Source organism: Trichoplusia ni, chromosome 8, assembly GCF_003590095.1.
Source record: "Trichoplusia ni isolate ovarian cell line Hi5 chromosome 8, tn1, whole genome shotgun sequence".
Lineage (NCBI taxonomy): Eukaryota > Metazoa > Arthropoda > Insecta > Lepidoptera > Noctuidae > Trichoplusia > Trichoplusia ni.
In genome coordinates, this window is record NC_039485.1 from 12,429,604 (window position 1) to 12,443,823 (window position 14,220).

The 14,220-nt window shown below is 35.0% G+C and overlaps 1 protein-coding gene across 1 annotated transcript; it reads right to left on the minus strand.

The window, feature by feature from the left end:
* Positions 1–3,804: 3,804 nt before the first annotated feature.
* Positions 3,805–9,484, minus strand: LOC113496912 (odorant receptor 49b-like). The gene is made up of 5 exons (XM_026876301.1): positions 5,913–9,484; positions 5,656–5,755; positions 5,110–5,211; positions 4,449–4,604; positions 3,805–4,161 (listed from the first exon to the last, which is right to left on the minus strand). The coding sequence occupies exons 1-5, from the start codon at positions 6,746–6,748 to the stop codon at positions 4,099–4,101; spliced, it is 1,257 nt and encodes a 418-aa protein (XP_026732102.1). The 5' UTR covers positions 6,749–9,484; the 3' UTR covers positions 3,805–4,098.
* Between the last annotated feature and the right edge of the window lie 4,736 nt (positions 9,485–14,220).

Below are 14,220 nucleotides of genomic sequence, written 5' to 3' on the forward strand. Positions count from 1 at the left end.
TATTATAATTAGAGATTAAGTTGATAATAATGGACGTTAATACACAAAACTTACGAAATATAAACATTAAAAATTACTGTATTTTGCACGAAAACAGCTCTAATATGAACTTATTAATACTTATAAATGTATGTTTTCAGGAAACCATTACAACGAGACTAGAAATAAATATCAGCCTTAATACCGAGTAGGTACAACGCATATACATATATAATGTGTTATCTATGGTTCTGTTCAGGGAGGGTAAAAACAGAACTCTATAATTGACGTTTTGCTGTCTATTCGTCCGTCAGTTACCAGGCTGTATCTTATGAGCCGTAATAGATAGACAGTTTAAATTTTACTCAAAGTTTAAATTTTATTCAACTCATGATATTTTATCCCGCTAGTACACGTTATATCCAGAAGATTGAGTTATGTAACGCTGAAAAGGTCATTTATTAACAGGTGACAAATACATTTGAATACAATTTCTTTGTCACCCAACCAATTTGTTGATTGTTATCCTTCGCATGAAACCCTGAAAACCAAAGAGTCTGACTTTCACTTGAGTGGTCATTGAAAAATACTTTTTTTTTTAAACAGTTTCGTCACCATTTGAATATTCGTATGATGAACTCAAATAAAGTAATCACAATGTAATTAAATCGTTTCGATTTGAACTAACATATCCAAACTCGCCAGATTCAATTTTGTTGTGTGTGCACTAACGAAGTTTCACATTGTTTAATCAACAAAGTAATTGGAATGTTACAACCGCCATGTTTTGATATCATTAGCATCAATGAAGTATTCGATAAGTGTAATTTATTGCTTTATTCAAATTTTCTTATTTTAAATGCCGAGTCAACAATTATAGGAAAGTTTGACTAAAAAGTTTTCAACATTAAACGTCACACAACATCGCTCAAGCTTTGAACGTGTTACTAGATTGCCAAAAAAAACCATGTAAACAGCAACTTGATATTTCAATTTTAAAACTTAAAATCCTAGAAGACGTACATTGAAACTACACAGGGTGCCATTTATGAACAGATTGTAAGAAATCAGAGATGTCCATTACGCGGTAGTTACGGCACATTGCCTTAACTTTTATGATTTCTTAGACCTCCACCCCTGTTTATACTGCAGAAGGTGTTTAAGTTTCCTTGCAGAAACTTGTTTCCGAGGCACGCACGCTCGGTAATGACCAAGCTCATTAACACTAACTGGAGTGCCCATGTCTAGCCTCCTTGCTATATACATGGGCACTATGCTTAAATGCAAGTAAAATGAGTTTGTTTAAGCACCGAAACGCTTTGGAGATTAAAATCTGTGAAAACAAGACAATGAAAAATATTTTATGGCTCTTGATTATAATAAAAACAAAAGGATTCCTTTTTGTAGTTTTTCGTTTAGACACGAAACGAAGAAGACAACAACGATATCTTGATAAAATATTATTCATTATTAGGATTTATATTCAGCTTTAGGGCTTACAAAGAAACAACAGTTTACAGTCCAGAAGCCGTTGTATACCTGAAGCATATTCCAAATAGTCTTTTTGGAAAGAATTTAGACATGACCAGTAATATGAAAGAAAAAGTAAATATTTTGTATTGTATCGCAACTAAACAATTGGAAATCGACCCAGCAGAAAAATAAGACATAACTGTTTAACAACGATATACCTCATAAGTATTTATCATGAGTGGGCACGGCGGGGTGGCAAATCGAACTGACTTACCTCCGCGTCGGCTCATGATTAAAGAAACCGGTTGGGTCTGAAATTAGTCGGGCAATCCCGATAAATACGCGTGAGAATACCGTTCTTCAACAAATATTAATCCACCGCACAAAATTTATCGCGATACACCTAATAAGAAAATATGATTGAATCCCTTTTTTTTCTTTTATATCTATGTGACTTTCCTTTCGGACAAGTCTTTTAACACTACATCCTAATTGCATATCTCACACAATATAGGTGGGGAGTGTAATGAGCTCCGCCATTAGTGCACATCTTCCAAGTGACGTTGCATCGTTGATAACTGTTTAAATAGACGAACTTTGTGCATTGTTTTCAGTCCATTGTGTTTCTCCTTTTGTATGATGTCCTGTAAACACGAGTGAAGCGGACTTGGATGTGAAAGTAGTTTTTACTTCATTTTATTATTGTAGAAACAAGTTGCATGCATGTGTATACTTCTAAGATTTGAATATTTGATAAATTTAAAATTCCGAAGCCCATTTAAAACTATCATATTTATTAATAAAATAGTTAATAATAAAAATAAGTCATTGTTTTAAATACTGACAATTTCAGAACAATATATACCTAAGGAATGTCGCCGATTGAAAATGAGCAGGGCATTAAGCACCGCCTCACTTTAAAAATGGTTACATTATATCCCAGTCAAGACATATCCATTTAATATTGTGCTGTCTGTAGAAGCGACTTGCTTGCATTTATAAGATCTTACTGATTATTTTGATGACCTTTCGCCTATTAATAATTTAAGACTTAAGAGAATAAAACCATGACCTAATTTTGAAATTCATTATTTTCCTCAGTTAAAGCATTATTTAAATTCACTTAACAATAAACCGGGCTATTATTTTTAAGTAAAAATGAAGTCCTCGACGAAATAAAATTTTACTAATATTTTTATTGACCTATTAAAAAGCAATAAAATTTAACGAAAGTATTCTGCTGCCAATGGATAATTTTGACCTAGTCCGCTTAAAGGTATTCATTGTGTTAGTCTACGATTTGAATGCGCACGCTCAAACTTGGTGGGATTTAGGGCAAATGACCGGTGAAAAGACTATCTCGACCAAATTTCTTGGGGTCCAGGCAACATGTATTTTCTGCCACACATCCTTATCAGGCGTTCTACAGCATAATTTCTGCAGTTTAGGAGCTATACTCAATACTTTTGTTGCATTCCACGTGTTTTCTTAGCTATTCTTAGCCCATGGCAAAGATGGAAACAAAAAAAAATATTGGAGTGGAAGGTTATGGCAATGTGTCAATCCTGTCTGCCGGGGATCGCAAATAAATAATTAGAAATATTTATTTCAGAACAAGCAATAAATTTTTAGGTATTTCAATTTTACTTACCTATAACCATCTTTTCCATTTATACAATTAATACAATTATGTGCGAGTTATTCATATAAGCCCAACGTGACTTGGTTTCAAATCATAGTAATTTTAATTGCCGCCAATTTGAAGTTTGTCACTAATGTCTCCGCCTCAGGTGCTGCCACCTATTAGCGATACGTGAAATCTTATTCGTTAATCGTTAACGTGTAGTAATGGTTCCGTAGTTACGTGTTCGTTTCTGGAGTTTCAGGAACCATCAAAGCACACTTATGGAGCAAAGGCGAGGTTGTGTGTGTGTGAGTTTATTACCTACCTCTTCACGCTACATACGACTATGACACTAATGTTTAACAAGTCGGTATTTAAATCAAACAAATACATTAAATTAATTAACATAAAAAAATGATTATTATATTATGTGTACCAGCAAGGTTTTGATTTTAAACGCTCCTTTATTTAAAAGTCAAGGTAATGGAAAGGATATGCTTTGATTTCAACTAGATACCAATAAATATGGTTTCGGAAGGCACGTTAAATTGTGGGTCCCGGCTGTTATTCCTACATCTTTGACAGTCGTTACAGGTAGTCAGAAGCTTGAAAAAGTCTGACAACCAGTCTAACCAAGGGGTATCGTGTTGCCCAGGTAACTGGGCTGAGGAGGTCAGATAGGCAGTCGCTCCTTGTAAAACACTGGTACTTAGCTGAAAACGGTTAGACTGGTAGCCGACCCCAACATAGTTGGGAAAAGGCTAGGCCAATGATGACCAATAAATATGGTTGTAGTTCATGTGAGATATAAAATAATAAAAGCTTTTCAATATACATTAATCAATATCTATTTAATTGGGCTCTGAAAGAATTTATGATAAAAAAAGATTTTCTTCTTATGTTTTTTATTGTTTACTTATGCTATTGTGAACGTAGGCATTATGCGTACTAAAAGGGAGAAAATTGCGAGCATAGGAAATTGGAAAACTATTTGCGTTATGAAACCCACCGTAGATTTTTTCTCACTCTGGAACTTCTTGTACGTTTCGAATCAGAGTAAACATTGAATAAGCAGTCTTCATTATCTGAAAACAAGTAAAAATAATTAAGGAACGGTTTCCAAACAATCTCAGTCTAAATAAGGTGAATTCTTAATTGTCTCGTCAAGCAGTCCACTCATGCGTATTTATTGCAATCACCCGACTAGTTTCAAAAGTCAAGGTCGGAGTTGCAATTCGAACCGAGTTTATCTCGCACTGCGCCGTGTTTAAGGACTTTGGCTAAGCCCGAAACTAGTCACACGATCAAGATAAATACGGGTGAGTAATTTATCACATCAAACATTGGAGACGTCAAATAATACAATACAGACCGAAGTAAAGGTTATTAGAGACAAGGAGAACATTTTGAGGCCGGTAAACACAATAGGCCTCTTTGCCCTTTCCACAAATAATCTCAAACTTAGTTTAAATTTCTTCGAACGTGGGATCCATTCGCAGTCATAGGCTGCTCTCATTAACATTTCACTCTGAAATGAACATTGTTTATTTTAAAACTGACATGTAACTTAATTTTAAGACAATATCAAATGTCTGTCTACTGAAACTGAAATTTAATCGTCACCCTCATTAAGGAATTAAATCCTAATGTCGCGAGGAGTTTCCATGCCAAACCCAATCTGCTCGTCGCGGATGCAATCCTCGCGTAGGATAGTCATTTATTTCATCCACGAATACCTGTCCTGAGTCTGGTGTCTGGGGTCCTTGTGCATGTGACTTGACTGTTTGTCATAACCGTAATAAAAAAATTTCACCCATATTTTTTTTCTAAGAATCTCCCTGGTCTGTTTTGCTATTGGTGTCAAGAAGAAGACTTCGCAGTGTAAATTAGACATCTAAGATGTAGGCTTAAATAAAATCTAGCACAGGGCTGTAGCAATCATTCATAAATCTGAGAATATCGCAATAGCTGCTGTATTGGGATAGTATTTTTTCTCGAATTTCACTTTATATAAAATATATTGCAAACCATACCTTATAAGTGAGTTCGTTACCCAAAAACCCTGGTACAAAAATCTCCGATGTCATGTTGGTCAAATACATCAACAAAAAAAGCAATGTGTCTGGTGAAGAAGCCTGAAAATATTAAAAATAAACAATAAATATTATTTGTGTCACGGAACATGTTTCAAAAAACTCGATTTATACCTAGTTTTGCTAATTTATAAATGTGTGTTTTTATAATATCTAACTATCGTGAGACTGATTCTGGTTTACTCACGCGTATTTAACGGCAGTGCCGCCGCGTCAGCTCATGATTAAGGACTCCGGTTGGGTCCAAACTAGTCGTGCAATCCTGATAACTAAGCGCGAGTAAACCGTTAAGTTACGTCTTTATGTGGTCTTTATAAAAAAAAAACAGCCTAATAATTTCCGTTTGACTACTTAGATAGGCAATTAATAGCAAAGAAATATTACACACTGATACCTAGTAGTTACATTATTTGATCAAAATCTTCGCGTGTAATAAGAATACCTACTTTTAATCCCTAAAAATATCTATTCTACTTTCATACTTACCAATACTAAAACGCACAAAACCACGCAAATGATCAGGGTCGCTGAGAAATACTGAACGAAAAATGATACGCTGAGTAAATCTTGGATTTTATCACAAAATCTAAAACAAAGGAAATATGATTAAATAAAATAATATTTGCTGGCATTGCCTAATCCGAAAATTGCTGCAATCTGCAAAGCATAACAATCTAAAAACTAAATAGATTTCAATCTTGCGTTAAGTTTTGAATATGCTCTTTAATATAAAAGCTACTCACTCTATAATAAGGGCGTAGTGCCTCAAGCATTGATGGAGCTTAGCAACTTGAATCTTGTCTTGAAGTTCCTCCGGTAACAAGATTTCTTCTTCAGATACTTTTAAATTGGACAAATTATTGTAAAGCAACTGCAATTGGACTATAACGAATATGAACAATCCACCAGTCATCAGGTCAAAGTTCACATTGTACATCATATGACCGTATAGCCCAAACGGTTGATAAATGAACCAAAAAGTGTAATACTTCTCCCGAGCTTGATCGCTCAAGAAGTAATATTTGCATACTGGTAGATCTGTATCAGCTCTACTTATGTAATTTCGTATTGGAGTAAACATCAGAAATACAAAGGACATGTTAGAAAATACTACGTAGGCTTTCCTCCACAATTTGTAAATTCTGTTGGTATATTTGTATAACAGTCCATTCTTGTCTCCATAATCACCTTTAAATTCGTCGCGGTTTACGAATTCAAGAATATCCACAAGCTTCTCCCTCATAAAGACAAGAATTATAACTTTGGAACATGTTGATACTTCAGTAAAATAAAAGATCACTTCGCTTATTAACAGCTCAATTTTTCGTGGCGTGTAATACAGGTTCAGTGTTAGCAGAATGTTGTAGAAAACAAAGTTTATAAGGACATACGTGTAAGAGCAGATTTTTACGAATATTGACGGTGACCGTTCTATGGATATACCAAAAAGTTTTATGACGAAAATGCAGTCGTCAAACATTTTTGACTGGTCCGTCGGCATTGTTGTCAAGAACTTGTTCACTGTATTCCAAACAAATCGAAATGATACAAATATCGCCCATTTATAGAGACCTGACATAATTTAGCATTTATATTTTTTCATTTAAGAATATTGCGGAGGCATATCATTATGTATTTTACTCTATTACGCCGTTCTTTTAAACCAATTTCATTCTACGATATCGTATAATGTAATTATACACTTGTGCACTACGGAAAATGTACTTGGTATTATTTTGTAATATTCCAACGATAACTTACGGAACCAATAATTTTATTGTTGATGATATCTTTAAAGTTAGAATTATTAGTTATGATCACACGAGATACATTTTTGTCTGTGCAAGATTATTATTTCAATCAAGTACACAACCCTTAATTTCGCTCAACTGAAACCGACCAGCTAATATAGAACCCTTTTATAGAACCTTTTTATACGTAAGTGTTGAAGGCGGGAGGTCAAAGCAAACTAGGAGTCCTTCAGTATTATACCCAGGATTCTGGGAGAGGAGTAGATTAAAACAATGGACGTGTTTGCAATTTGAAAAGCGGTGCAACCCTTCGGGTGCGTTTTAATTGCAGGGGTTGTTTGGTAAGGGGGTGCCTTTGGCACGAAAATCTTCAGCATTTAATTCCTGAAAGCCTCGGATACCACACGGTTCATTTAATGCATACTGATATTGTCTGATATTATAACTTTTGATAGGCTATCTGCCTTGATGAGTATCAATTTCACCGCAGGCGACGTTCATTTATTTTCAACGCGTTTTATAGGCTCTTTACGGCTTGTATTCCACGAATAATGGAATTTTGTTTCTTTTTAAATGTTGAACATGCGAAACGACAACAATAGATCGTAGAAGTAGTTACTATTGCGTCTTACCAAGTATATTAAAAGCAATCATAATTCGATTTCATAGAACGAGAATATGATTGAAGCCTGAGAAAAACTGTCTATAAATACACATAAACAAAAACCAATAATTACGTTTTACACAAGCAAATAAAGATGATTTCAATTTAATTCTTCCTTGACTTTCTCATTCTCAGAACTCATTTTCCTGTACAGTAATAACAATAAAAGGGAGCACCGCGGTATAAACACAAATACACTTCGGGCCACATCTTAGCCAGTCTTTCCCTAATTACACGACGGTAAATTTGCCTTTCAAAAATGAGCTTATTCTGAGAAAGTAGGCACGTAGGTGCTTGCGAGAGTGAAGTAGCCTAGATAACATCGTATTTGCCTTATCGTAGGTAAAAGAGTCGTGACTGCTAATTAATATACAGCATGTTAGCTTTTAGCATGGCTTGATATTTAGATGTTCTGTTTGAACGGGAGATAAAACTTGTGTGAGACTTTTTGTTCCGGCTTAATAATTTGATTTGACACTTAAAAGAAATTGAGTTTTCAAAAAAATATATATAGCTTGACTTAATACCAGCAAAAGTAAAGGAGGTTATTTGAAGTTATAATCATAAAAAAAATTGAAGCCTTGGCCTTAAATGACAAAACAAAAAAAAAATACGATGTTTTTATGTCAGGGAAGTGTTTTAGGAATTGTTCTGAAAAACTTCTAAAGGCGAAGTTCTCTATGACCAGCCACTAAATCAATACTATTAGGAAGTTAAATAACAAGCTTTTTGGTGTACATTTTACCAAGACCATTAACCGAAAGTTTTAGAAGTAGGCAACCGCGTTGGTCATTAAGTAGTTTCCTTATTTACAAGACTAGACTATTGCGTAAGATTCGTATTGAAGAGTGCAAGCTAACATTTGTTCAATTCATTATTTACGCAATTGAAAATGTATAATTCACAATCGCCAAATGTTTTCAAATATGTATTTCTCTATTTAAGGTATATTACTCGGCATGGTGAGAAAATTACATGTCAAGACTCGCAAAAAAGGATCTACTTTACTTTATATACCTAAATAGTGAATGCCTTTTTCAGCCTTTTATTCTCTCAGACAAATACTTAGCGAATGTTTTGTGTGTATCAGAATCAGCGTCGTCGTACAACGAGCGAGTGTTCGGAAAGTTCGAGAAGTGGAAATATGAATGGAAGACGTGGCATGAGGCGCAAACACACCTTAATGATGGCTGCGGGCATCGCATTGTACTCAACCCAGCCCATGGACTCCGGAAAATTATAGTAACTAAACTTGGTAGAAATTTTCGCGTCGGCTGGCAACGAGCAATTTAGTTTTTCACACGCTGAAAACTTCAAGCCGACGGATTTTTTGCATGCTAACAGGAAAAATTGTAAATTATTTTTAACGATTCCTGCCCTCGAGTGAACTCACACACTTGACGTTACATAGCTTGTTATAAACTAAATTTCCGCAGTGCGCCGCGGAAATATTATACTCATTGTATTTTATGTTCAAGTTTTACCGAAATAGCGACAATTTTAGCGATCGTTTCTTGCTTAGAAATAACAAAATTTTCATAATAATTACTTAAAGAGTTGACGATTTTAGTGACGCTAAAAAGGAAGCTGTAGCTGTAATTAAAAACAGGAGTCAAGTAGGCATTTTGTCTCGTTTTTTCAGGGAACAAATATCTTCACACGGTCTCGCGTACACAGACGCAAAGCGAGTACTACGTTATTTTGCAGCAATTTTTCTCTGCCTCGCGCCGGCTTCCTCTTTTTTAATTAAGTGAAACTAAGAGGCCCTTTTGTTTTCTTGGCCTGCCCACTCGCTAATTGCCCGCCAGTCAGTCACTTGTCATCAACAACGCTTTATTTGGCCACTTGTGCTTATAAAATTTATTTTAACAAACAAAAATAATAAAATGTTTAATTAGGGTATTATTTTTTTGCTTTGTGGTTGCGGTCGTGCTTCGGTTTTGTAATTGTTATGTTCATTAAGAAATGCTGCTAGATTTTAGTACTTATCAGCGTGAAATAAGTCTGCTAGATAAGGAAGGAGGTCGGTCATTACGGATAACCAGTTTTAGTTATGTGACGATATTTGATCCAATAAAATAATTGTTTGTGAAGATAAAGTAGGAAATTTCGTCAAATAGAAGATATAATTCAGGGTAACGCCAAAGACTGACCAGAACATAAGTAGTTTAGAAAAAGAATCGTAGCCAGAATCTTAAGTACTGAATACATTACGTCCAGAATTCTGTGAAATAAAATTAAGCAAAAAAGTCTCATTACTCGTGTAATTTATCTTCTAAGACAGACAGTATCGGACTATCTTATTTTCCAACAAACAAAAAAGTCCGTCCATTTCAAAAAGCTTTACCGCATCCCCTTGCAAAATTGAAAAACTTTAAACCGGAACGTACGAGACGATTATACTAGAAAGTAAATTATCTGGAAATCGTCTGTGTGTCCTGTTTAGTATGCATTAATCACAAGCTCTCGGCCAACAACGTGATTGAAACTAAATCCCTTCGGACGCCGCTTAGTGCCGACTGATTACTGCCCGCAACTACAACGTGGATTAGGATATTTAAATTGAAACCAACAGGAGGATTTTTGTTTAAGGAATGACAATGTACTGTGTGTGTTTTTAATAAATTGCTTATAACAGAAAGTTATTTTTGAGCGACTTTTTTATATCGCCCTTTTTGAGCGACGAAATAAAATTAAGCTGAATAATAATTTTTGAAGTATACACTGGACTTCTAGAATATTTCCTAAAAATGTAAGTAAGCCATAAGTGTTTATTTTTCTTTTAAGGATAATTGACGTAATTACATCAGGAATATAGTGAAATGTTAAAAAAAATAGAAAACCGTCTTGTTAATATATCGATGTAGTACTTTAGACACCTTGCTGGCTTAGTATTTTTGTAATATTTTAGACTTTAGTATAGTCACATAGTCGCATAGTCGCACAAAGTGGCTAACTTATTATGCAATATAACCGTTTCAAAATTAGTTCTTTCTCAAGCCTTGAACAGTGTTTTTGGAACCAAATGACGTTTCTACATATTATAAAGTAATCCTAAAAAATCTTCGCCTGAAATAAATAACTGTATGTCTGTATGTCACCCTTAAGTACACGTCGCATAGTCGCACAAAGTGTCTTTGACCGGTTAAACCTTTGCGAAGGGAACGAGATTGGTTCATCAGTGACTCGTGAATATTTTATGTTCAATTCAATTGTTAATTAAAAGGGTCTGACTGATTAGTTTTACTATGTACTTATGTTGCTTGACCAATGTCTTGGTTTGTATATACCTCTATTGACATTATTTGAACATTTTCTATTCCTTTTGACGTTTTTTGGACTGAAGTGGAGTTCGTGACTTCTTTTCCTTAACAACAGTAGAAAGTCGGTCAGTTGCCTATTTATTGCAAGCTTTTATTTAGCTTCACTTGCCCCGTTCTTTCTCTGTGTCTCAGTCTGAAATTAAGTCTTACACGATGAATTTGACCCCTTCCCGTTTCCCGATCAATCTGAATTTTTTGTCGGCTTATGTATATTGCTTGACAATGCATTATTGACATGAGCTGATCTGATGCTAGAGCTTAGAAGCTTAGATAAATAAATTTATAAAATATTACAAATAATCTAAAAGTTTTTTATAATATCTTAGGTATGTATACAAATCTTGTATAACATTTTGTGAAACTTTCCCTTATTAATTACTTCTTGAAAACAGTCATTTATAAGTATAGACGTATAACTGTTTAGAATGATTAGGTATTTGATTGTTCACTAGATAAATGTTACACCGTACAATCCTGAAATTCAGGGTTACAAAACTATTCGTAGATAGTGTTTATTATAAATTAATTTACATATAATATATTAAAACAATTTTTAGCGCCATAAAACTAGAAACAAGATACCTACATAAAACAAATGAGTAAAACACACTGATATAAATAACAACGTAATACATTCACGTTAGTAATATCAGTATTCTAAATCACATATCCTCGTTTAATTCCAATATGAGATACAATTATAGATCGGATTGCAGTTGTAATATTTCATACATCGCGCGCGTCGAACATAAAATATATGTTGCAATTTTCCAACGGCAAACAATAAACAATTCGCTTCTGCACAATAAGAGTAATTACGGGTAGGTACACCTGCAGGGTAATAAATCCATTTAAAGCTGAAGGGGTTGCTGATTTCTCGGACAAAAACCAAAGCGGCAATGGTCGTGAACCAATTTAAACTTCTCACTCGCATGGAGCTGCCTGTAACCTCATTAACTCAGAATTAGTTTGACTACACAATTTGTAAATTTGATTCTGGTTCGAGTTAATTTTTGTGCAATAAGCGAGAGTGAGTTAGCTTGTCATATTTCCGTGTTTTAATAAAGTTTATGAATTGGTAGGGGCGTGATTAAAACTGACGCTCCATTGTATTACCGGAACTGTCGACGTAATTTGTTACTTATTTTTATCGCGGAGCGTTTCACGTACGCTCAAGTCACCTGTAAAAACTCAGAACAAGCATTCGGTCGGATCATGCTTGTCCTACGCGAGGATCGAACCCGAGACACAATACGCTCAGTGGGTCTGGCGTAGTGATCTCAACCACTCGGCTATCCGTGCATTCGAAAACATAAGTATAATCATATCTTCATACTTAATAATCTATAATCTTTCTTTGCTCTAGTAGCGACTAAGAAACATAGCAGGGAAAAAACAATAAAATCCGACAATACAAACAGAAACAAAAACTTTATTTCTAAGAAAACACGATTTACTCGTGAAACAATTAATCCGTCACGTCTGAGTAATGAATTGTACTACTGTACGAGTTTCTTGTCACTATCACTTAAACATTACACCAACAAAAACACACTATACCTACTGCCCATCTCGCGCCCACAAAACCCCAAGCCTATATAATCAGAATCCGACGTAACATATTAAACTTTTTTCTACTCACCGCTTTGAAAGAGAAAACGAAGAGTTCTTTTTGTACGTCTGAAAAAGTGGTGTAATTTATTTTCCCTTGGTGCAATATTTAGTGCTGTCCATTACTACAGTTCGCGACCGAACATTATTCACGGGCATCCATCTTTTTTTTTCCTCGGCCGCACGCGCGTCGTCCTACATATTAACTTTTTCATTCATATTCTTCACAATCTTTCCGATATTACAAGTGGTTTTGCTCGTAAGAAATATTAATTGCGTAACCTCGTTTTGATATTAGATTTTTTTCTTGCGTTATCATAGTACGGGTGGGGAAATGGATGAGAAGAAGGTTGATAAGGGGTTCTTAAAGCCAATCAAGAAAAAAATATGGAAAGTTTAAAATCAACTGACTATTAATTAACTTTAATTTCTTTTAAAACGTGGACTAAACTACCCCATGTCCATCGTAAAAACCTCACAATATTCAAATGTCTCTATCAAAACAACGCTGTTACATAAAAAGGCAAAGAATATGACAAACGGAACCATAACAAACCATTTTAAAGGGGACCGCATCTCTATTCAAATAAACATCGTTGTCAAATAGCCAAAGGCTTCTATTATGTTTACATTACATAAACGTGAAGTGAGCGTACCACGAACGGACGTCCGCCGGCGTCGCGCGTCGCATCGCTAATGCGTCGCGCACTTAGCTCAATCACTGCCTAATGCACTCTTAAACGTGGCCAACGTATGACAAGATAAGTGAACTAGCGAACCGTGACGCAAATATTTTGACATTAGTCTATTATGATTAAGCAGGATTTAAAACTAGCGCATTCGAAAAATTTAAAAATGCCTTTTTTTTCTTAAACGGCAATGAGCTCTTTATTTAAACAATAAACATAGTGAAAAGCAAAAGATTTTAATGGTGACGTTTGGCTAACTGTATTGTTTATTTATTTGTATGCCCATTAACCAATACTTTAATACGATGAGCAAAAATTACAAAAAAAGTCTATGACACAGAAAAAAGTTTATTCAAAAATTGTCGAACTCGATCAGTTTATCCGAAACTTTGAAATTTCCGTCAGTGACATTATGCGAGAAGCTGTCAAACCGTACTGACATCACTATTGATACCTCAAAACTAGGTCGAACCTCGGCAATGATTAATGTGGTTATGTAAAGTTATAAATCGCACGTACGTCGTAATCGAGTACTTTCGCATTGACGGATGGGACGGATATAACCTCTTGGTTCGGCTGTCGCAGCCCTTCATCATAAGGGTGATGACGCACTGGTAAAGCAATTGCTACGCGACGACTAGGTATATACAAAAACGGCAAAAAGGTACTGACATGTCATCAAGGTATATACTTCATCATGAATAAGTTTTTATGTTTCTTGTTATATAGGTGTAAACGAAATATATTTTTTGCCTGGACACTATGAAAATATCTCACTATCTTGTGTCATTGGATACAGCCTGGTGATAGACCGAAAAGTCTAAGTAGTACGAAACAATGATACAGTAACTATTACAGTACGGGCACAGTCCTTTGTTTTTTTGTTCTGTTTTGTTTTGACCATCGCCATCGCGTCGCAACAGCCACTGCGGTACTGCCCTAACGATACTGACGATATTAATTAATAGGCAGTGTGTATAAATGTCCGACAAACTTTCGCGATGTACTCCCGT

Coding starts and splice junctions, on each gene's coding strand:
- LOC113496912 (XM_026876301.1), bottom strand. CDS start 6,748: ATGTCAGGTCTCTATAAATGGGCGATATTTGTATCATTTCGATTTGTT. Junction 5,212..5,655: donor TTTTGTGCGTTTTAGTATTG/GTAAGTATGAAA, acceptor TAATATTTTCAG/GCTTCTTCACCAGACACATT. Junction 4,162..4,448: donor CTCTAATAACCTTTACTTCG/GTCTGTATTGTA, acceptor ACTTGTTTTCAG/ATAATGAAGACTGCTTATTC.